This window comes from Raphanus sativus, chromosome 6, assembly GCF_000801105.2.
Source record: "Raphanus sativus cultivar WK10039 chromosome 6, ASM80110v3, whole genome shotgun sequence".
Classification (NCBI taxonomy): domain Eukaryota; kingdom Viridiplantae; phylum Streptophyta; class Magnoliopsida; order Brassicales; family Brassicaceae; genus Raphanus; species Raphanus sativus.
The window spans coordinates 5681892-5705806 of record NC_079516.1 but is presented as its reverse complement, the minus strand read 5'-3'; the positions used below and the strand labels follow the sequence as shown (position 1 = coordinate 5705806).

At 36.5% G+C, this 23915-nt stretch overlaps 2 protein-coding genes, 2 long non-coding RNA genes and 1 other non-coding gene across 10 annotated transcripts; all 5 read left to right on the top strand.

Moving 5' to 3' along the window:
* Positions 1-2489: 2489 nt before the first annotated feature.
* Positions 2490-4188, top strand: LOC130496060 (F-box/kelch-repeat protein At3g16740-like). The gene is made up of 2 exons (XM_056987805.1): positions 2490-3418; positions 3714-4188. Exons 1-2 carry the CDS (start codon positions 2536-2538, stop codon positions 4007-4009), a joined length of 1179 nt encoding a protein of 392 aa, XP_056843785.1. The 5' UTR covers positions 2490-2535; the 3' UTR covers positions 4010-4188.
* A 1717-nt stretch (positions 4189-5905) lies between these two features.
* On the top strand, positions 5906-7354 carry LOC130496030 (F-box/kelch-repeat protein At3g16740-like). The gene has a single exon (XM_056987765.1). It carries the CDS (start codon positions 6050-6052, stop codon positions 7196-7198), a length of 1149 nt encoding a protein of 382 aa, XP_056843745.1. The 5' UTR covers positions 5906-6049; the 3' UTR covers positions 7199-7354.
* A 2077-nt stretch (positions 7355-9431) lies between these two features.
* LOC108836362 (uncharacterized) lies at positions 9432-12453 on the top strand. 6 transcript variants are annotated; one of them, XR_008936079.1, is made up of 8 exons: positions 9437-9657; positions 9766-9938; positions 10019-10075; positions 10198-10321; positions 10524-10589; positions 10732-10902; positions 11152-12044; positions 12132-12453. It is a non-coding gene; the product is annotated as an uncharacterized LOC108836362 (long non-coding RNA). The 6 variants fall into 6 exon arrangements; XR_008936080.1 differs by having other exon boundaries at positions 9441-9657; positions 11098-12044; positions 12132-12449; XR_008936081.1 differs by having other exon boundaries at positions 9432-9550; positions 10732-12044; positions 12132-12445.
* Positions 12454-13188: 735 nt separating this feature from the next.
* Positions 13189-14976, top strand: LOC130496023 (uncharacterized). The gene is made up of 5 exons (XR_008935050.1): positions 13189-13575; positions 13666-13875; positions 13989-14080; positions 14169-14279; positions 14409-14976. It is a non-coding gene; the product is annotated as an uncharacterized LOC130496023 (long non-coding RNA).
* A 7298-nt stretch (positions 14977-22274) lies between these two features.
* On the top strand, positions 22275-22381 carry LOC130497226 (small nucleolar RNA R71). Its single transcript, XR_008936236.1, has one exon. It is a non-coding gene; the product is annotated as a small nucleolar RNA R71 (small nucleolar RNA).
* The last annotated feature ends 1534 nt before the right edge of the window (positions 22382-23915 follow it).

Genomic DNA, 23915 nt, shown 5'->3' with positions numbered 1-23915 from the left:
TTTGAGAATAACCATAGAAAATGGTGGTTTTGATGGTACAAACAATATCATATAATAATATATATATTTGTTATAAAGCAAAAATATATTTTGGAAAAAAAAACAAAATATATACAAGTTGGATTTCTAAATCAACTTGAGAGAACTATGAAAATAGTTGTATTCAAAATATGATTTTCCGAGAATAAATTACATTCTAAAGAAAATTGTAACAATTTGAAATTGTTTTTATTATTCATTTAAATCTAAAGGAGTTGTAGATTAACTTTCTAAACTCTTAAGAGATGTTAAATGTAAATATACATGGTTTTGAGCTATCTCAAGAAATGTGGGGGAAGCTTTGCTTACCGTATTAAGTAATTGGCAAGAGGCCAAATGAACTTTGTGATAGTTATCAAAATATGATTAAAAAAAAAAACTAGTGTTATACACTGAGTTTTATGTATAATGGTTGTTTGTATCTTGGAAAAAAAAAGATGACAAAAATCATTAGACAATTGATCTCGACTAATCTTAATAGATTATGTTCAATGTGATGACAACCTAGGATCCTGTTATTAAAGGTGTGTCATGAGATCAAATTGTAATATCATCAAGAGGAATGAGTTTAGCCTATGAACTAAGATGAGGTTTGGCGGTAACTCTACTTATCAGATTGGAGATCCCAAGAAATAGGTTCAAGGAGACAACTAAGTCAAACTAAATCTGCCCAAAGCACTGTAAGACTTCGGTCTATACCCAGTTCCCAGGATGATTAAACAGTGCTACATGTAAGGAATAGAGGATAAGCATTTGCTTTTAATGATTTGTGCCAATTGTTTTGAGATATGAATGGAGTAGTACATGATACTCCTCTAAACAAAACTAATGGCAAATCACCTTGTGGGTGTGAAATGGGGCCGTTTCTAGGAGAATAAAATGGCTATATTCTCTAAAGTTCACTCATGATTACCAGGAATGTTCACGGCCAAAATGAACACAATAGAGAAATTGGTTTTGTGAGAGAATGAAACTGTGTTTTGGCTATTGTCTAGGTTTACACCAAAGCCCGGGAGGTTCAAGACATCATGGCCACCTCCTGGCCGAGTAAATCCGATAGCTATTAACAATGACTGGTTCAAGGCTGAAAAATTGCTACCAACTCATCATGCAGTGAATTTCTCGTTTGTACTCTCAAAAGTCCTTAGTTGAGTCTTGTTGAGTCTTGTCGAGTCTTGTCTAGGAAGTCAAGTCTGTCGAGTCGTCTAGTGTTTAGAAGCATTTCTATTCATGTGGGGGATTGTTGGAACTCGTTTTTGACGAAATGGTTTAAGACCATTTTCCGGTATGTTTCTGGACGAAGACGTTCGTCGGAATAACCGAATGTTTGACACTATGAAGTAGTGTACTCGTATGTCAAAATCAGAGTTGGTTTTGAATGAGAAATGGAAGTCCAAAATGAGTTTGGCTAAATATTAAAAATTAGCAAATGTCATATATTGGATATTTGAGTTTGAATTTGTTAGTTGGATATTATGTCCATTACTTATTCATGACTATCTTTATGTTTGTATAAACATAAAATGCAAACCCAAATTAAAAGAAATATTATTTATGTTTGATATGGTCAAATATATAATATATTCTTTATTGCTAAGTCATTAAAAATTGAGTCAAAAGGAATTAAATTTTCTTAATGACAATATTGATTTTTTGATTTTAAGACTCCATTACTCTCTTGTATGTTATGGCTTCTCAAAAGCATAATGTGATGTTTTGTATTTTCTATATAAAGGCTTGTGAGCCATTTAGAAAATTATATGGAGAGACACACTTGAAAACCAACAACAAATACAATTCCTCCATGTTATAGTGATGTTTTTATTTTATTTATTTTTGTGTCTGAGAGTACAACACAAAACTAGTTTCGCCAGGCTTCTGATAGAGTGACGCAAATTCAGAAGATTGTTTGCAGTTGTATCCTGGGACTCATTACGTTATCGAACCGTCGCACTACGGGACGTATTTTGAGTTAAGGAAAGAGATAATATCTCGCCTCTGCAGTTGTATCATCCTTTTCTTACTCTTTGTTATAATTTTATCATTTTTATTCTTTACAATATTCAGTAATCCGTAGTTTATAAAATACGGTTCTATCAAATAGTACCATCAATGTTTTTGTGAAATAGTTATGTATGTTGATAACGTGCTATGCTCTCTTTGAATCACTTCCATTTGTAGTCACTCTTTCGTCTCACTCCCTCAAAACTATTCTTTTCTTCTAACTCATCAATATTCTACCATCCGTTGTTAAACTCAGATTGTTCTTATGTCTTGGTGTCTGTCTTGTTTTATCCGTAACCCTATAAGCCCAAAGCTCATCACAACAACATTGTTTAATCCATTTGAAATGAAATATATATGCACATGTCTTTTGCAAACAACCTGTACACTACGTTAACGTTAATCTCTAAAACCCTAATTGTATATATGTCCATAATTTATATAGATCCGAAGAAAGAAAGGCTAGTTTCCAATACTGAAACGACAGCGACGATGATATCGGATCTTCCAAGGGACATTGCAGAGGAGGTGCTCTCAAGGCTTCCTATGACATCTCTGCGAGGAGTGAGATTGACGTGCAAAAGTTGGAACACTTTATCAAAAAATCAAAGCTTTACAAAAAGGTCCATCGGTGAAGCAAAGCAGAAGCAGAGGAAGGAGTTTCAGGTGGTGATGATGCTCGAATACAAGGTCCACTTGATGAGCGTCAATCTCCTCAATCCATCTATCGAGCGTATAGGTAAACTCGTTAGCCTAGACGAAGTCGTGGACATATCTAACATCTTTCACTGCGATGGTTTGCTGTTATGCGTCACCAAAGACAGAACAAGGCTTGTTGTTTGGAACCCTTTCAATGGACAAACAAGGTGGATCCAACCCAGAGATACTTACCACATACATGACAGGTACGCTCTCGGATACGAGAAGAAGACCGAGTACTCGCCCCGTAACCACAAAGTCTTGAGATTTGTGGTTGATTACATCTCAGTGCGCCGAGTATGTGAGTTTGAAATATTTAGTTTAGACTCTAACGCTTGGAAGGTTGTTGATGTGAATCCAGACTTTGTTATACAGCATTTTTACCGTGGCTTGTCTCTCAAGGGCAATACTTACTGGTTTGCCTCAGAGAAGCTTCCATTTCCATATAGTTATGCAGGAACACTCGTTTTACTCTGTTTCGACGTTACAACAGAGAGTTTTGGACCGCCTCTGTTTTTGCCGTTTGATGGTTATTATGGAGATACAGTGACTCTATCTAGTGTTAGAGAAGAGCAGCTTGCTGTGTTGTTTCAGAAATCTGGTGCAGGTACATTCAACTTGAAGATTTGGATTAGTAGCAAGGTTGACCCCAATGGAGTGTCGTGGAACAAGGTGTTCTTAGAGCACCCCCATTAGAGGATTTAGAGAGGGGGTCACACGTTTTTCGAAAAAAAAAATAATATAATAATCAAAGAGTGAAGAACTTGGGAGAGAGAAGTTCACCGCAGTGAACCCGAGTCTTCACTATTCTGCGGGTCCCACGCCACGTGGCGGCCCGCGATAGGTCCGATTATTATTATTATTTTTTTTTTTTTTTTTTTTTTTTAGAAAAGTCAAACGAAAAAAAAAAATTAAAATAATAAAAAAAATTTATTGGAACTCGTGAAAGGAGAGTTTGCTGATGGGCATGCTCTTAGCAGTTGATATGCAACCATTAACGGGTTTTCTGTTTCTGCATCACACTGGGAGTTTCTTTGTTGACGAGAAGAAGAAGGTTGTTGTGGTTATTGATAGGACTAGAGCTACTTCTTGCCCCACTCCTCGTAACATGGCTTACATCATTGGCGAAAATGGATACTTCAAAACAGTGGATCTCGGAGGTGTTGCAAATGGAGATTGTTGGCCACTTTTGTGCGCTTATGTTCCAAGCTCGGTGAGAATCAACCAAGCTGCACCACCAGACAACCAACGGAACATACCATCCTAATCTATGTTGTCAATGTTGTGTCTAGTTACTGTTTTTTTTTGTCATTTTTGATTAGTAATTGTTGCTTTTCTAGTGACTAATTAGTTTAGTTAACTAGTTAAACAAGAGCAACGATTACGTGATCACATTCTCCTTGTAAGATAATGCATAAAAGTGAAGAAATCGAAACCCAAAAAAATGCGAGAAAAAATAATGACTATGCTTTTTATTGTGAGTGGTAACTTTTTAACTTTGAATTTTAATTATTATATAATTAAGTTATAAGTTATATTAATATTATATGTTCTAGATATCCATTGAAATATCACTAATGATACTCTTAGGACGTTTGCATTGATGATTATCTAATAAGATCATCCTCTAATAAAAATATTAGAGTGAAAAAGCAAAAAAAAAAAAAAAGAGAACACGAAAAATTAGGGCTGGGCAAATAAACCGAACCCGAAAATCAGAATCGAATCCGATTTGATAAAAATGAATCCGAACCGATCCGAACCTGATATAAATACCGAATGGATCTTATTTTATGGTATTTCGGGTTATGAGTATTATCCGAACCGAACCCGAATCTAAATGGATATCCGATAGAACCCGAAACATTCAAAAACCCTAGAAATATCTTGTATCAAACATGATCTCAATTTCTAATATGTATTCAAAATACATTAAGATATACTGAACATCTAAAATATTTATCTATTACATGAAGATTGGTGGTTCTACTACATGAAAGTTGATGGTTAAATATGATTGTTGAATTTTGAAATATTTAGATTTAGATTTTGTTTTCATTAAACAATGTTTTTCATTTCATAAGAACATGATTTTCATTTTATGTTTTCATTTATTTACTTTTCTTTTTATCACTAACTATATATTTTTTTAATTTGATTTTGAATGATCATGGTTGATGTTCATTTCTTATTTTTAAATCGATTTTACTTATATTTTGGTTACAAAAGGTTAAAATTAGGTATTTGAAACCAAAAGTTGATTTTACTTATGTTTTAGTTACAAAATAGGTATAAATCAGATATTTTTAAACTGAATAACCCAATATGTTTTACTTATATTTTTTTTGCTCAAACCTAGTTAGTTTGGGCTGCTTTTTGTATATAAAATTTAGTTATGAAATTAAATTAAACTATTTGTTTGTCAAATGTTTATTGATCAAGCTTTAAAAATATTAAAATTTATTATCTTGAAACTTGAGAAATTTAATTGTGAATTAAAGGCCTTAGCCTCTAGTCGTTAGCATTGCTTCTTATTCTCTTCTTGGCCCTTAATGATCACCAATTTGTGCCCTATACAGTGCTGAAGCCCTTATGAGTTTGTTGCCCACACAAAAATAATTCTCACAATTTGGTTGGATCAATTCCCATTGCACCATCATCAGAGCTTCCCCTCCATTCACTTGGTTTTGATCTTCTTGGTTGGTGTCTTGGTCACATTCTAACACCTTGACCTTATTTACGGTCACATACTTACTCCACACTTGATAACTTGCTAGGGGACAGAACTTCAAGCAAGTACTAAAAAAATATTTGGTTTGTTTATGAAGCATCTTTAGAGTGCGCAATGTAGACCTTACTTAACTACAGTAGAACCTCTATAAATTAATAATCTATAAATTAATAATCTCTATAAATTAATAAATTTTGTCGGTCTCAAGTTGGGCCGGTGTTAAATATAACACAAATCGATAAAATAATAAGATAATAATATTTTTAAAATTTCTATGTAAATATATAGTCCCCTTAAAATCATGTAAATCAGTACGCACAGTTTCATAACAAAGTTATGAAGACAAAACATGGAGAAAACCCCACATAACTTGCTGGATAAGCCCATTAATAACCTAAAAGACACACAAAAATATCGCTAAAATCTATCCCATTCACATTTTTGTACTCTACTTTAAAGCCCAAACCCTAATTTTCCAAACACCTTGTACCTTACGTTAAGCCCTAATCATATATAATCCAGAAAAGAAGAGGCTGGTGGACCGTGGTTTCGAATACTGAAACAATAGCAGCGGAGATGATGTCGGATCTTCCAAGGGACATGGAGGAGGAGGTGCTCTCTAAGCTTCCGATGACATCTCTGAGAAGAGTTCGATTCACCTGCAAAAGGTGGAACAACACTTTATCAAAGGATCGGAGCTTTACAAAAAAGTACAGAGATGAAGCAGCAAAGCGGAAGGAGTATCAGGTGGTGATGATGCTCGAATACAAGGTTTACTTGATGAGCATCAATCTCTTCAATCCATCCCCATCTATAGAGCCTATTGGTAAACTCGTTAGCCTAGACAACGCTGCTCATGATGGAGTCGACATAATTAAAATCTTTCACTGCGAGGGTTTGTTGTTATGCGTTACCAAAGACAGAACTAGGCTTGTTGTTTGGAACCCTTTTAGTGGACAAACAAGGTGGATCCAACCCAGAGATTCTTACCACATATATGATAGATACGCCCTCGGATACGAGAATAAGATCAAGTACTCCCAGCGTAGCCACAAAGTCTTGAGATTTGTGTATGGTTACTACGGGAAACCAAAGGGCCCCCCAGTATGTGAGTGTGAAATCTTTAGTTTAAACTCCAACTCTTGGAAGGTTGTTGATTTCAATCCAGACTGGCATATACATCTTTTTTACAGTGGCTTGTCTCTCAAGGGCAATACTTACTTGTTTGCTGAAGAGAAGCTTGCACTACAAGAAAGAACAGGAAGACTCTTTTTACTCTGTTTCAACTTTACAACAGAGAGTTTTGGACCGCGTCTGCGTCTGCCTTTCCGTGGTCGCTATGGAGATACATTGTCTCTGTCTAGCGTTCGAGAAGAGCAGCTTGCTGTCTTGTTTCAGAAAATTGGTGCATACACCTTGAAGATTTGGATTAGTAGCAAGGTTGGTCCCAATGCAGTGTCGTGGAACAAGGTGTTCCTATCGGTTGATATGAAACCGTTAATCGGTTCTCGGTTTCAGAATTTTTCTGCAAGTTTCTTTGTTGATGAGAAGAAGAAGGTCGTTGTTGTTATTGATATTAGAGCTTATAATTCGACTTTTCGTAATTTGGCTTACGTTATTGGCGAAAATGGATACTTCAAAACTGTGGATCTAGGAGATTCTGCAAACAGTAATTGCTGGTCGCCAATTGTGTGCTCTTATGTTCCAAGCTCGGTGAAAATCTAGCAGGCTGCAGCACCAGGCAACATCTTATTAACTTGTTTTCGTCGTCTTTAGTTATTATTTTCTTTGCCATTTGCGATTGTTAATTTGTATCTTCCAACATTTCTATGAAACACTCTGAACTCTGCTCTCTGGACTCTTTTTAATAGTTACCTGATGGCATACTCTGAAATTGGTAAACATTTTTGGATGTGATCATTTTTTTCGTATCCTCTCTCAACAAATAGCATTCTATGAATTGGATTAACTAGCTAGGTCCGAGTGTTAGGTCCGAGTGCCTTTGCGTTGCGTTGTAAAGCTCATTTTTTAGTCTCTCAAGAGAGCTGCATATGTCAAAGAGACACCTCATTTTTTTACAAGTGTTAGAGCATCATCTACTGTGTCTTTTTTTCTGTTGGTTATCATTTTGGTTAGGCCTAATTTTGGTATTGTGTTTTGTGCAGTGAGTTATGTGGATTGTGCTTTTGATTCTTTTTTGTTTGTGTGGAAGTCACTATTTATTTTGAATACTTCATTTCAAGTCGAAAAAAATAACAATAAAGTCTTTTGAAAGATTTATATATGGTTACTAATTATGTCACTTTATGCTCTTCGGAAAATATTCAAACATGACAGCACAATTTGTATTCTACAAATGTGCAAGTCCCAGAGGAAACCCCCAACTCTAGAAATAGACAAATATCTTTATGGGTCATCATGATGACATTTTCTTGTATATATACGTTTTATCTTGACCGCATATTTTTCAAAGTGCATTAAAAATGTTACTAAGTTAGTGCTTTGAAAATATTTACTGAGATAAATGCGTTGAATATACTGACCAAAAAGAGATTGGTATGGGAACTATTTAAAATAAGAGATTATATATATACGACTGAATATGGAGTATCGTTACTGAGATTAATGCGTTGAATACGTTACTGACCAAAAAGAGCTTGGTAGGGGAACTATTTTATAGTGTTGATATATACACGACTGAATATTGAGTGAAAGGGCCATTCATTCATATACAATACTTTAAGAGAGAGAAAAAAAAGTTGATATAGGAATGGGTTTTTTAGTAGTGCTTATTGGTCTCTTGATCATGAGTATGCGTATATGTGTAGCGATGTCTCACGCTCAAGATGATTTCTCTTTAACCGGTTTCGATAACCCAAGAACAACTGTCGTGATTATCAATGATCTTGCAGATCCTCCTCTACCATTGAGATATCATTGTAAATCAAGAGACGATGATCTTGGAGACCGAACCATGGCACCAAGAGGATCGTGGTTTTTTCAATTTAAACCTAGTGTTTTTGGAAATACAAAATTCAGTTGCAGTTTCAGCTGGGGAAATGAGTCGCATTATTTCGATATCTACAAACAGAATAGAGACAGATTGTTTGCACGGTTTGGGTGTAGAAGATGTGAGTGGAAGATACGCAAGGCCGGGATTTGTAAACTTAACAAAGACAATGGAATGTTTGATGTTTGTTTTCCTTGGAATTAGGCATTGTTTAAACGCAATTAGAATATCTCTATTTCCACATATGTTTTTCTACGGCAAATTAATAAAAGTAACAATAATATATTAGCCTTTGATCTTCGCGCCTGCATGGATATATTTTTCAAAAATATGTTGTAATTTATTTTTCATGTCACTATTATATAATTAACCGTATGTTATATATACCATCATATAAGTAACTATAAAATTAATAGCATTTTTATATGTACCATATAAATAATCACATATATCTATATTATTTAATCATATTATTTTTATTTGAAATATGTATATAAAGTTTAAATTTTGTTTTATAATTATTTTAGATAAATGATGTTTTCAAGTAACTAGATTAGGCCATTTTTGTTTATTTAAAAATGGTACAGATATATAGTTTCTTATAATATACTCTCTCTGTTTTTAAAAGATGATTTTTTTAGTGTTTTCACACATATTAAGAAAACGCATTAAATCACTATAATAATTTTTTTTTTCGTAGTTTTCAATTTTCAACAATTTTTGGCCAATAGTAATCCAATAAAACCAATTAATTTTCTTAAAATTTGTTTTTTTTTCATAGAAAACATAAAACAACCATTTTTTTGAAACACCAATCTTTATATATAAAGTAGTCTTTTTATCCCTCCTGGGGTGTCACGTAGGATACCAGCGCAACAATTCGCGAGCTCCTGTTGTGACACGTGTGAAACGCACCGTTTCATTAAAGTACGCTTTCTATTGTTTCGGGCTTGGCGTTGGGCTTTGTCTGCGGCCCGTCAACCACAAGATTCTACGGAAACCCTAATCAGTCGATATGCTCTCCTTCGTGTTCTTCGTTTTCCTCGATCGGCAGAGAGACGATTCAGGTTCTGTAACGGTGATTTGTGTTTTATTCGTCTTAGATCATCAACAGATCTATTCGGTTTCAATCAAAAACGCTGCAGCCTCATTACTTTTTCCGTATTAAAGTCGAGTATGCAGTTTTTTTGTTTCTTTTTCATGATATCGCCGCTCTCTGTACAGTGTTGTCAATTTGATATTTTTCTGATTATCTGATAATGGTTTCTCTTGCTGATTCCAGGCACTGAAAAAAGAAAAATGGTGAAGGGACAGAGGAAAGCGGCGACATGAGAGGAAAGGAAGGGGATGAAGGCGGTGAAGGATAAAGAGCAGAATGGTGACTTGAATGTCGGGCGTTCAAGCAACCTTTTGATTACCATGGTGTTCAGCAATTGAATTTTGTTTTCATTAACGGTGAGTTTCAGTTTTATTGATTTGGTGATGAAGCGCAAGCATATAATGATTGAATTCTTATTGGTTTGAAATTCTTTCAGACAATGATTCTGATGTTTTGGAGTTTCCAGTTACGCAGAAAAAAAAACTTCCAAGCAGTAAGAATTGATCTCTATTATTTGCTTTTCACTCAGCTTAGAGATTTGGAAGAGTTGACGTTGTTCTTTGATTTTTGGTTTGTTCTAAGTTTTGTTTATGTTTCTTCTTGGTGTTGGTCCAGTGTGATTGAAGAAACAACTCAATTATGTTCTTCACTGCAGAGTCTGAACCGTGGCATTAGAATCTTCTTATGGATGAGTAAAAATCACACTTTTAAGCTAAGGAAGACAAAGGACTGGAAACAGGTGATTTGTGTTATACTCACTCTTAACCACGCTTTTCTAGAGTATTGGTTTGAAATTCCGAAACGTTTTGGCCACAATCATACACTACTACTGCCGATCAGAGTTTTATATTTTATTATCTTTTCCTCTCGGGATCTGTCATATCTAAAGACAGTTCTTTTTTCTTTTGTTGGTTTTTTCTGTCTGCTTTCAACTCTAAAAGCTAACAAATGGCTCGACTACAAGCTTCAAGACACTGCTAACTTAGCCACAACGCCAAGTTGTTCAGGTATCTTCTCTTTTCTTTTGTAATTTTCAACATATATAAGTAATTTGCATCGTTATATTGCATATGGGTTATTCATTATCAAACTATCATCGTTATCATCGTTTTCTTCTGTTACTGATGACAATATAATTTTATTTCCAAGTTCTGTCCAGTTGTCGAACAACCTCAGTGATGTCGGGATCCTCTGCCATGTCGGGATCATCACACTTGAGCAGTAGAGGAGAGATGTCTGCTAGAACCTGGATGTTGAGTGAAGATTTGATTCTGAGCAAATGAGAATAGATTCATGGTGTTTGGTTAGTACCGATGACTGGTAAGGATTTGACATTGACACATTTTAGTTTCAAAGGATTGACGATAGTGGAGAGGGCACTTTCATGTCAGCCCATTACGAAGATGGAATTTGAGTTCGAGAGTAGAAAAGTTACTAAAGAGGATATAATAGAGCTGATATCTAGGGAGATAACTGACATACAATAACTTTGTGTGATCATTTTGTTTTTGTTAGGTTGATGGTATGGTAGGAAAGTTTACTAACATAAACCATGTGATGAGAAAACAGGAACCACTTAGAGTGGACATGAAGAAGTTGTTCCAGTTGGAGATTGCCACTAAAGCAGCTCCAAAGGGAGAGTTTCTAATTGTTTTTTTGTGTGTTTAATATATATTTTCCTATGTCAATTCGTAAGCAACTTTATAGACGGAGTTTCATATACAAGTTTAAAAATATTGTATTATATTATTCTTTACAAAGGACTTTGTAATATAGATTCTATAGTTTTTCTGTGTATATACTTTTTATAATAATTTTCCATTATTTTCTTATTCAGTTATTGATGAAACGAGTTGTTTTGTCTAATATATATTCACACCAAACCCCTCTTCAAATTTACCTTTTTCAATTATATATTTTTAAATAGTATAGATAAAAAAATATACCAAAAATACAAACATATGCAAATATGCTTTAAAAACATCTTTACAAATACAGTATTACTCAGCAATACGCTGCAGCAAAACTATATACAACTCACATATAGCTTGGTAAACAAAAAATAATCAAACGACCCCAATATAACAAAACCAAAAGAAAAGAAAAACAAAATCCATCAACATATAATTGGCTACTAAAAAGCATCACACACGGTTGTAAAGCCCATAAGAAACAACCTTAACAAACGTAATAGCCCAATGATAATACAAGTTTTGAAACTGTTAAATGTGTACTAGAGATAAAATAAATACCCTTCTTTGTGATAAGAGCTTCTAAATGTTTGGTTTACAGTGTATGACTGCAGTAACAGTTAATCAGTTATCATTCATTCTGAGAAGCTTGAAGAAGTTAACAAAGGTTTACAACTTTGTTACATATATACATAACGACTTCAACTTGGAAGGAAAAAGATGGTTACTGCAGGCCCTTAACAAATAACATGTTTTTTACTCCTATTAAAGGTGAAATTTTAAGATTTAAGCTTGCCATTGTCATGCAGCTTTACACGCTTTCTTTAGTAAAAAAACAATTGTGGCTTACACATGAAGGTTTAAGCCAAGTGTTTGAAGAAAGGAGCAATACCATACCAAGACCATAGATCGACTGGGGTAATCCCATATTTTCTTCAAGGATAAACGCTAAATCTCTTGATGGCATTCTGGACAAATTGAAGATTATGAGAAGAAATCAAAGTGTGTGGAATCATCAGAGTCAAATACTTATGCAATTTACATGACAAGCAGAGCAAGGAAGATGTGAGAATCAGACAAAGAAAGACATGATCCAGCAAAAGGGGATGTTTATCAAATGAACGTTCTAGATGGAAAAAAAATCATTGGTAAAATTGAAAAATATCATGCAGATGAATCATTAATTGTTACAAAATTAGACATAACGTACAAAGATCTACGTTTTATCTCAAGTCATTTTGTCGCTATTATTTGTTGTATAAATCTAATTGGTTGTAAGTTTAACTATATTTCACATCAAAACCTGTATAAAGATAAAATAATATTTAGTTAATGGGTCCCATTAGTTGGGTTGTAAATGCAGAAATTTTGTTCTAAAAATTTAGTCTGTAATTTTTAGTGATATAATTGTAAGTTTTTTTATATAGAAAAAATTACAACTTCTAAACGATGGTTTAAGAAAATATAGGGCTGTAAATTTAAGAGGGAGTACCCATTAAATTTCTTGAAGATTGATTGGAAACAAAAAGTATAAATAGTTTTAAGTAAAATGAAACATTTCTACAATTTAACCAATTAAACACCATAACTAAAAGTTAATTAAATTTTGTTCATTCAGCTGATCACCTTATATATAATTACCAATACCAAAAGATTGGATACTTCAAATTTTAGTATGCATAAAAAACAATGAATAATTTAAAATAATTATATAATTGTTTAACTACTTATATTTTTAATATATTATATATTAAAATAAACAACTAAGTATATAATTAAGATAAAAATTTAAACAAAAATCCCGCGCGAAGCGCGGACTTACCCTAGTCTATTTATATAAAATAGACTTTCAATCATTCCTAGGCTATCCACATAGGATGCCACGTCATTAACTCTTGCATTCGTATGCTGACACGTGTCCGTGTTAATGAAACGCATCGTCTTTTACGGTGCTCCTCCACTCCTCTGCTTCTCCTTGACACAGCTCGAGCATAATTTTACCTTCTCCGTTTCTGATCAGTAACGGCTGCTTCTACCACTCTTTCTCATTAAACCCCTAATTTAATCCTTCAATCGAGAGCTATGCCACCGATCCGAATCCCTCTGTTTTACACGTCATATAAACCCAACTCCGAAATCTCTGCTCCTCACAAAATTGACGAAATCCTGCAAAATCACATCAGGCAATGGCGACCACCGGGATTCAATTATGTGTTATAGTGTCTCAGTTGATCTCTGGAGCCTCGGCTGTGTTTTCTCTGTGATTCTTACCAGAAGACCACTTCCTAAAGGAAGAACCTAGGTGAGAAAGTGACCAAAACGATATGTCGAGTTTATTCATTCCAGATTGAGGTTTGTTATGACTTTTTGTGTGTATGTTTGTTCTCTGTAGATTGAACAATTTCACAGAATTACCAGATGAAGAATTATGGGAAAAGAACCAGCTTCATTCTCAAATTAAGATATTTAGACCACAACATGAATATGAATGTTGTTTGAGTAAAAGATTTGAGTAGTTTCTGAAAAAGGCAGTTTCTCTTCATGGAATCTATTATCTAATCCAGACATACGAGGATCTGCCTCTTCTGCTCTCATGTGAAAGGTATGAAAAGAACCCTATACTTTTAATCAAATATCGAATGATATTACAGCCATGGATATATAATATAAACTGACAATGTTTTGGTCTTTTATGTGGTTTTGCTATTCAATCAGTACTTTAACACAAAGCCTTACGCTTTGACATTACCTAAGTACCCTCCTAACAAAGAAATGGATTGCTAAGTACCATGAAGAACTTCAAGAAGGTTTCAATCAATTGACTTTCACAAAATTTATTTATATGCATCTCTATGTGATCACGTGTGTTGAGAGATTTAAATATTTGTTTTGCAGGGAAGAGTTGGTACAAAGAAATTAAAAAAAAAACTTGGTATTCAACAATACGGGGAAATCACATAAAACATTCAAAGAGCCTAACATCTTAATAAGTCACCAGTCCAACAGGTATGCATTTCAGCAAGCTATCCTCACCGATATTTATTGTATCAAAGCTGTAAATAGACCGGAATAAACTGATGCTTCAAAACCAAAACTACGGTTCTTCATTTGCAGTTTTGTTCATTGCTTTCACAGGAAGCGAAAAAGGAAGCCCAGACAAAAATCATTCTCCCAACGCCACCGGAAACATCTCAGTGATGACTTGAACCAAGGAAATAAAATGGTGCCGCTACAACACTTACTTATAATCATCCTACTGGATCTGCGAGCCACGTTAGTATAAAAGAAGGCAAACTGAGCTTTCTTTGACCGCAAGTTTTGTTTAGACTCCTCTGATGTGTTACTGTTACCTGGCAAGCATCACAAGAAATCAGAAGAGGATATCGTGAGTCCATTAGGCTTTGACGAAAGCTGAGACGGAGCCAAAGATTTTTTCCACTAATTGGATGAATGAGGTATTACGGAGGACTGAGAGTGATACTAGATTCGGTGTTCGAAGCTATCAAAAATAGCAAGAGGTTAAAATGAGGGAAAAAGAACTACCATTACTTTTAGATTATTTGCACAGTTCGCACCCTGTGTAAATTACAAATTTGTCCCAGATGCGTGTTAGGTTCTAATGTGAAGTTTAATTTGTTGAAATTATGGTCATAAGCTTGGTAACCTGGCCGGGAATTAATAAGGTAGCCAATTCAACTTAGTCTATTCGGTTCTGTTTCCTCCATATATCACCTGCATCTATCATGTTCACTGGTAACCATGTTAGACGATGAAACAATAGTTCAACATTTAAGAATGAAGTTGCAACATTGCCATTAACTACCTTTGAGGTTCACACATTTCCTTGCAGTTTTGCCGCTATCTTAATTTGGTCCAATCGATTTGAGCATATATGCTTTTGTTCAGTCTATACTCTTTCATCGAGAGAATATCATAAGTTGTCTTTTTTTCTTACGACATGAATAAAATAAATTGCCAATGTCCTAATTTTCTGAGCCCGCATAAAACAAATTTAATTTGCTCTCAAATACCTTGGCTTCACATTTTCCATCCATTTTTTTTTTATAGATTTGATATAAACTATAACTAATATAAATTTTATTGTTTGTAGATCCATCTTTTTGTTTGTAGATTGGACTATATCTTCTAAACTAGCTTTACATGTAAATATGAAAAATATAATGATTTAGTGTCAAATGATGATTTGTTTATGTTTTTATAAGTTATATTTTTGTAACAAAAATAGACAAAACTAAAAAATCAACTCTATTAAACTGAACAAACATAAACAAAACCAAATTAAATATAACCAAACAAAAACCAAATCGAACTAAAATAGAACAAAACATACACCAAACTGAAGTAAAACCAAACTAATTTGGATTGATTTTGGTTAAAGTTTTCCTAGATCCAAATAAACTAAACCAAACCCAAACTGAATCCATAATTAAACCGAAATGTCTACAAGAATCAATAGTGTGTATTTTAATTACAGTAAATCAACTATTTTCACACCATTTAAATATGCAATAAATATATAAATAAATTAAAATATCAGTAAGTTAAGTAAATAAAAAACAAAAACAAAAAAATATATAATTCATGTTTTGCACTTCTAAACCAAGGATCACAATTTTTTATAAACAATTCTACTTACAATCATAGAAAATATTTAAAATATGTCAAATAATTATGTTTTTATGTACTTCTTAATACTGATATATATATATATATATGATATATAAGAAAAATAAAAAAAATAAAAGCTAAAATATAATGTTACAAGAATATATTTATATTTGAAACTATACATTAAATTGTAAAATATTTTATAATATAGTGTGAAGGTTACTCTCTCTCTCCTCTCTCACCCTCTCTCTAAAGTTGTCTCTCTTTCCCTCTCTCTATATACAATACAAACTAAATATTATATTAACATTATATTGTTGGTTTTATACCCACAATAAAATTATCTATATTCTTTTTAAAATTTCAATATATTTTGATAATAATTAATAAAATAATATCATTGGGACCTGGTGGAATCACAGAGAGAGAGAGAGAGAGAGAGAGAGAGAGAGAGAGAGAGAGAGAGAGAGAGAGAGAGAGAGAGAGAGAGAGAGAGAGAGAGAGAGAGAGAGAGAGAGAGAGACCTTCATCACTTGGTTTTGTTGCATCTTCTCTTCAAAGTTCTGGGTATAATGAAATAGGCTCCGGTACATTTTATATTAAGAATTCCGAGTCATCATCATGAGTCATCCATGAGAGATAGAGAGTGAAGCATGTACGTTGGAGAATGTCTTGGTCTAATGAAAAAGGCTCTGAGGGATGGAGAGAGACTGGACAAACAAAATCCGAGAGTTCAGAGAGTGGACAATAAAACCCGAAAGTTCGAAGGATTTTAAATTAAACAGAATAAATCATGCGAACTGATCTAAGATAACTTCAAATTAAACAAATAAATCAACAATTCTACAACATCAAAATAAAAATAGAATAAAACTTCAAATAAACAATTTTATTAATCATAAGGAAAATTTTAATTAATTGTAATGAGATGAAACTGAATAAAGAATAACAATCAATAAAATAATGATTCATACTAATATAGAACAAAACATTTTAAAATAAAAACAAATATCAAACAAAAAGCAAAAAAAATTATTTTAACTATTTAAATTATGTTAAAATTATCATCCCGCCCGTAGGGCGGGCCGGTCTAGTTTAATTAAAAAGAAGAGTTAGTTGAGAGCTATTAAAGCCTCGCCAACAACCATGGTTCCTGATACAATCAACGCATCTTTTGCCAATCTATATGTTAAGATATTCCTCTCACGAGGTATCTAAGAGAAGAAAACAAAATCAAAAGCTAATACATAGGAGCTAATATCAGCCATCACACCATAAATTTCTGTAGCGCAAGCTTCAGACTTAGCAGTTTTAATGAGTTGTGAAGAATCGGCTTCAAAGATAACCGTCTTCAATCCCAAGTCGACGCAGGTACGAACTGATTCTCGGAGAGCAAGTCCTTCCGCTGTTAAGGGGGAAATGACACACTTCGCTGAGGCCTTGAAGGATTGGATACCGCCACTTGATAGTATGACCCAGCCTAGTCCTGCATCGTTTGTGGAGCTGACCACGCCGCATCAGACCTAATTACCACCGCATCAGAGGGGATGTTGGTAGGTGGTGGAGGTTGAAAGTATATTCTCTGGAGAGACAAAGATGCCTTCGAAAACATATCTGTTGCGCGCTTTCCAGAGCAACCAAATAATCCATGGGAACAGGGAGCCGTCTGTGATTCCTGCAGGGGGGAGGCACTTAAGCGCACATAGCGAATCCCAGCTAGGCATCAAATCTATCATTCCTCTGCTATCCAGATCAGTAGTAAAGGGTGCAAGTTGCCACACCCGTTGAGCAAACCGACTGATATTCGTGTTCACGCACACCAATTAACCTAATGTGCACACTACCACAATCGAATGGTATGTCGATGTAGTACTTTAGGATCGAATCCACAGAGACCAACTCTTACACTTTATTTCTATAGGATCAATATTAAGCTAAAACAATATGGGGGGTTTTGAGTTTTGTAACGTGCAAAGCAAGTAAATAAATGCAAAAAGTAAATTCAATTTAAAGAGAAGCCAGTCTAGGGTTACTTCATCGGGTGCTAAAACTTGTGAGCTAAACAATTATTCAAGTGCTAATAAGAACAGTCTAGAACTCGGATCACTCAAGTAGAACAGTCCACTGTCGTGGTACTACTCACTATGCTGATCGATCTCACCGTCTAACTGTCGTTGAGGTGAGAGGCGATCGCAAGCAATAGAGATCAAGTCCGATAGGTTCACAAAACACCCTAATATCTACTTTCGCTGATTAGGGATGCAATGCTCATTCAAAACAGATCTAGCAACCTAAGCACTTTTGATGATCAGATTTAACCTATGATCTAACATTAAGCGGCCAGTTTAATGCAAGCAGTAAGAATGGTTATGAATGAAGACAATCGAGTGATTCACTTATCTATGTTTAGCTCACGAAATCAACACCCTAGAACCCTAGACAAGCTAGCCGACTACTCAGCCATGAACAGAGAAAACACAGAGTTCATAGATGAATAATACTGCATAAATATAACAGAAACAAAGAGAGGGTTTAGGATAATCTTCTCTATGGAGAGAGAGATGGAGCCTTCTCCCTTTACAATAAGCAAATCCAATAATCTAAAAGTCTCCAATGGTTTCTTGTGTCTAGAATAGCGTAGAATAGTGTAGAAAAATAGAAAAAGAAGTTATATCAAAAGCCACAGGCGGCCAGAGAGAAAAAGAGGATAATTAGGGCAAATCCCGAGATGTTGTATTTTCCTTATTCGTCGGGAACAACCGCGGGATCACTCCGTCTGCTTGTTCCGCTTGATCGGGAACAATCATCAGACTGTTCTGCGTGAAAATCACCAAATTGCACTGTTTTCTGCTTCTTTTGTTCCAGCAGGTTCATCTTCCATCCAGTGCAACTCCAGACCTGTAATGACTCGAAAAGGACTAGAAAGACTCGATAAAGACTTGAAAACCAATTAGAAAACATATATACAATGATGTATAAAACACCATATATCAATTCCCCCAGACTTAGATCCTTGTTTGTCCTCGAACAAGGCCAAGTATCAAGAACAAGGAGAAAGGTTTGAAAGTGTGGGAACTCTCCTATTCTCAGCAACCATACCTTAACCACGAATCTCTGAACCATACAAGCAGTAAACTAGGACAACACACCCTTACCAGAACCCCACTGACTGCTGTTCGAAAATCGGCTCCATACTCTACATCTCAAACCTGAAAAAGCAACACTATCGAGACAGAACTCCTTACATTCATTTAAGAGCAGCGTGAGCTTCTCATCACAGGCACTATTCAGGGTAGACGGGCTAGGTGTGGAACAGGCTAATTTTATGGTGGCGTTAAAGAGTGTTTAGGGGCTACCAACTTTTCGTAGTGGATGCAGGATATCGCGCAAAATAGTCGTGAGAGGACGGCTCCATTGATGTCCACAGCCCCTTACTTGTTTTGCTATCTCAGGAGCGACTGTTCTTTTCGTTCGGGAACAATCATCAGACCGCTCCGCTCATCTGTCTGCTCCTCATCCCTTCATATTGATACCTACTCTTCTGCTCGACCTTCCAGTGGCTCATGTATCCTGAATTCTTCTCCTTCTCCATCACCATATACTAAATAAACGATTTTTTTTTTTTTTTTTTTTTTTTTTTTTTTTTAAGATGGTGGGGTGACGAAGAAGGAGGTAACATGTGATGTTTGGATTGCCACTGGTGGTTCTTCTGGTTTAAATCATTCTGGTTCTCCACCTATGTTCTTGCACAGCTCATTGGTCGCTCCCTTAATCTGCTTGTTCTCCTTCTGACTGAATCTGCGCAGCAGTAACGAGTAAGAGGCTGCGTCGATCCTTTCCTCTCCGACCTTTTTGCACATATCTGCACATATAACACTGAAAAACAAATGCATGAAGGTGGAATAAAGGCTAAGGTTCAGGGTGGGAACTAGCTAAAGATGAGCTAGCCACTCAGGAACAGCAAGATGGATAGAAAGAACAAGAAGTCCTGAGTGTTGTTCTCGTTTCCCTGATCTAGTGCCCATAACAAGAAGAATTTCAGTCAAGATTAGGTTCAAGTTATTTGGAGTTAAGTCTACCCAGTGTAACCTGATCGGCTGAGAACTTCTGGAGAATCAAGTGAGATATGTCAGGGTGTTCCGGGTTCACATGTGTGTCTTTCGCCACTGCTAAGGTCACTGAATAAGACAACTAAAGCACGAGGTGGTTAGTGATCAACACAGAATAAGGTCCTAATTCCCACAAAACTTTGACTGACTCGATCCTAAAAACTGACTCAAGAGAAAAACAAAAGAAAGAAACGAGTTAGTAAACGACGAAGACCCTCCCCCAGACTTACTTCACAACGTCTCGGTGTGAAAATAAATCAGAGAGAAGGTGAAAACCAGAATATACAAATTTTTTGGTCGAGATACTTACCTGGAGCGGGTGCTCCGAAAAATTCTGGGTGTTCTGTCGCCAGATTTTCACCTGGGCGGTTGTTCTTGGCTCCTGCAGAACATGAAGCTCCGTTTCTGCAACCCAGAATTTTTCGAAGTATCTCGAATTTTTCTGCTTTTTGACCTGAAACTCAATAAACTAAAACAAAAATAAGCAAACAAAAACAAAACCAAGTTATATTTACACTTACCAGTGGGTTGCCTCCCACCAAGCGCTTGGTTAAAGTCACTAGCTTGACTTGGTGACAGGGATCAGTCGGGTTGAGCATGAGGGCTTGTTCCAAAACAAGCTCCACAATCAGACATGTTCAGCTTCAAAACTCTGCTCAACAACCCTTTCACAGCAGCTTCTCCTTTCTCTTTCAGCTCATCAGTGAGAATAACTCTGACTTTAGAGAAAGGTTTAGAGGTACCCTTGCACTTTACCTCATACTCAATGGATTTCTCATCACACCAGTGAGGTGTCAAAGTCACAGTAGGATCTCCTTTGACCCTTTTCTTCTCGACTTTCTCTTTCACCCTTGCATTCCCACTGAGTTTCTTGGTATCATTGTGAGGATCTCCATTCAGAACTTCCTTGAACTCACTGTTTTTACCAAGCTCCTTCCTTGGAACAACCTTCAGCTTTTCCCCACTGAACACTGAGATGCAAGAGGCGTGTAGTTTCTGAAATCTGGTGGGAACAGCCTGATAGAAGACATTCTTGTTGATGTGGGAGAAGGAGACTCTCTTATTAGGCAGATCAACGATTGCTCCCACTGTAGCCATAAATGTTCTTCCTAAGATCAAAGGCATCTCATGATCCTTGTTCATCTCAACAACCTGAAATTCAGTATGGAGAACACAGTCCCCAACTTGGACAGGAAGGTTGCAAATGGTGCCATAAGGAACTGCTCTGGAAGAGTTTGCAAAAGTCAGAGTCACCTGAGAAGGCTCAACATCAGCAATGCCCAACTTGTCTACAATCGCCTTTGAGACAAGATTCACACAAGATCCAGAATCACAGAGAGCTTCCTTAAATTCCACTCCGGCAATGGAACATGGAAAAGCAAATTTTCCAGGGTCATCAACCTTAGGCAACACCTTCAGGTGTCTAGGTGGAATCGGATAGGGAACCTTAGGAACATATACTCGCACTGGTGGAATATCAGTAGATCCGTGCGGAGGGGGAGCAGTCGCGGGAGCAGTCGCGGGAGCAGTCGCGGGAGCAGTCGCTCTAGAGCTAGCAGACTGCTCTGTTCTCTGTTCTGCGCCCAGAACAGTCTCAGCGAACAGTTGTTCCGCTTGTTTTTCCTCAGATTTCTCAAGTCTCTGCTCGGTTGCATTACAGTGCTCAACCCTATGATTCATCACACTTTTTCCACGAATGATCTCTTGCTGTCTTTTAACAGTTTCAGCAGTTTGAGCAAGCTGAACATCAATCTTCTTTATGTGGTTGCTCACAGTATCATATTTTGAATTCAGCTCGGTGAACATGATGTCCATCCTGGTGTTGATGTCTGTGGTAACCTGATTCAGTGCCTTGACCTGAAGTTGCTGGCTCTGGAGCATCTGCTGCATCATAATGTTCAGATTTTTCAGATCATCTGGCGGACTGTTCCCTGCAGTCGGAGCACTCGCGGCTGGAACAACTTGATGATTGCTCTGCGGGATGGTGTTCTGATACCCAGATCCTTGTGCCTGGTTGTTCTGCAGTAGCTGATCGACCTTAGCTGTTAGCTCATCAATTTTATGGGTGTGTACACTGTTCCCTTTCTTGGAGCGGTTGCTCTCCTGATTCTCATTGGCTGAGCTAGCTGCCATGTTCTCAATCAGCTGGAGCGCTCCATCAGTGGTCTGAGTCATGAAGTCTCCATTGCTCGAAGAGTTAAGAGCACCTTGGTATTTCCAGTCCACCCCATCATAAAAAATGCCCAGGAGGTAATCATCATCAAATCCATGGTGAGGGCATTCTCTCTGGTAGTCATTGAAGCGCTCCCATGCGTCACAAAAAGGCTCATCATGGAGTTGTCTGAATGAAGTGATCTTGTTCCTCAATGCAGTTGTTCTCGCCTTAGAGTAGAAATGGTTGAGGAACGCTGATCGGACCTGTTCCCATGAAGTGAGAGAGCCGGTAGAGAGAGAGTTCAACCACCGTGCAGCTTTTCCATCAAGAGAGAATGGGAATAGCATGCACTTGATGTAGTCTGGTGGCACACCATTCGCACGAGTGAAACTGCAGACTTTTTCGAAATTCTCAATATGCTCCATTGGAATTTCTGCAGAGAGACCAGAGAACACTTTTCGCTGCACCAGATCAATCAGAGCAGGCTTGATCTCGAAGTCCTGCCTGGTGCAGAGTGGAGGAACAATGGCAGAGCGCGTAGTAGGAATGTTCCGCGGAAGGTTTCTCTCCCCGATTGGAACAGTCTGCGCTGCTTGTTCTTGCCGCGCGAGAGCAGCCTGTTGAGCAGATTGTTCTGCAGCTGCTTGCTGAGCTTGGATGGTCTGCTGCATCTGAAGCATCTGCTGTTGCATCAGTTGCATTGCTGCAGCGAGATCATCCTGATGACCGTGATCACCCATGGTGGTGTCAGTAGGCCTTGGCTGTTGTCTGTTCTGATTTTCTAAACCTTGCGATCTCCTGCAACAAAGAGAAAAGAGCAAGTTAGAGGTCTTAGACTAAATAAATAACCGAAAAATAAAGGTAAAAAGATGGTCCCCGGCAACGGCGCCAAATTGATATTCGTGTTCACGCACACCAATTAACCTAATGTGCACACTACCACAATCGAATGGTATGTCGATGTAGCACTTTAGGATCGAATCCACAGAGACCAACTCTTACACTTTATTTCTATAGGATCAATATTAAGCTAAAACAATATGGGGGGTTTTGAGTTTTGTAACGTGCAAAGCAAAGTAAATAAATGCAAAAGTAATTCAATTTAAAGAGAAAGCCAGCCTAGGGTTACTTCATCGGGTGCTAAAACTTGTGAGCTAAACAATTATTCAAGTGCTAATAAGAACAGTCTAGAACTCGGATCACTCAAGTAGAACAGTCCACTGTCGTGGTACTGCTCCCTATGCTGATCGATCTCACCGTCTAACTGTCGTTGAGGTGAGAAGCGATCGCAAGCAATAGAGATCAAGTCCGATAGGTTCACAAAACACCCTATATCTACTTTCGCTGATTAGGGATGCATGCTCATTCAAAACAGATCTAGCAACCTAAGCACTTTTGTTTATGATCAGATTAAACCTATGATCTAACATTAAGCGGCCAGTTTAATGCAAGCAGTAAGAATGGTTATGAATGAAGACAATCATTGGTTTCACTTATCTATGTTTAGCTCACGAATCAACACCCTAGAACCCTAGACAAGCTAGCCGACTACTCAGCCATGAACAGAGAAAACAACAGAGTTCATAGATGAATAATACTGCATAAATATAACAAAACAAAGAGAGGGTTCAGGATAATCTTCTCTATGGAGAGAGAGATGGAGCCTTCTCCCTTTACAATAGCAAATCCAATAATCTAAAGTCTCCAATGGTTTCTTGTGTCTAGAATAGCGTAGAATAGTGTAGAAAA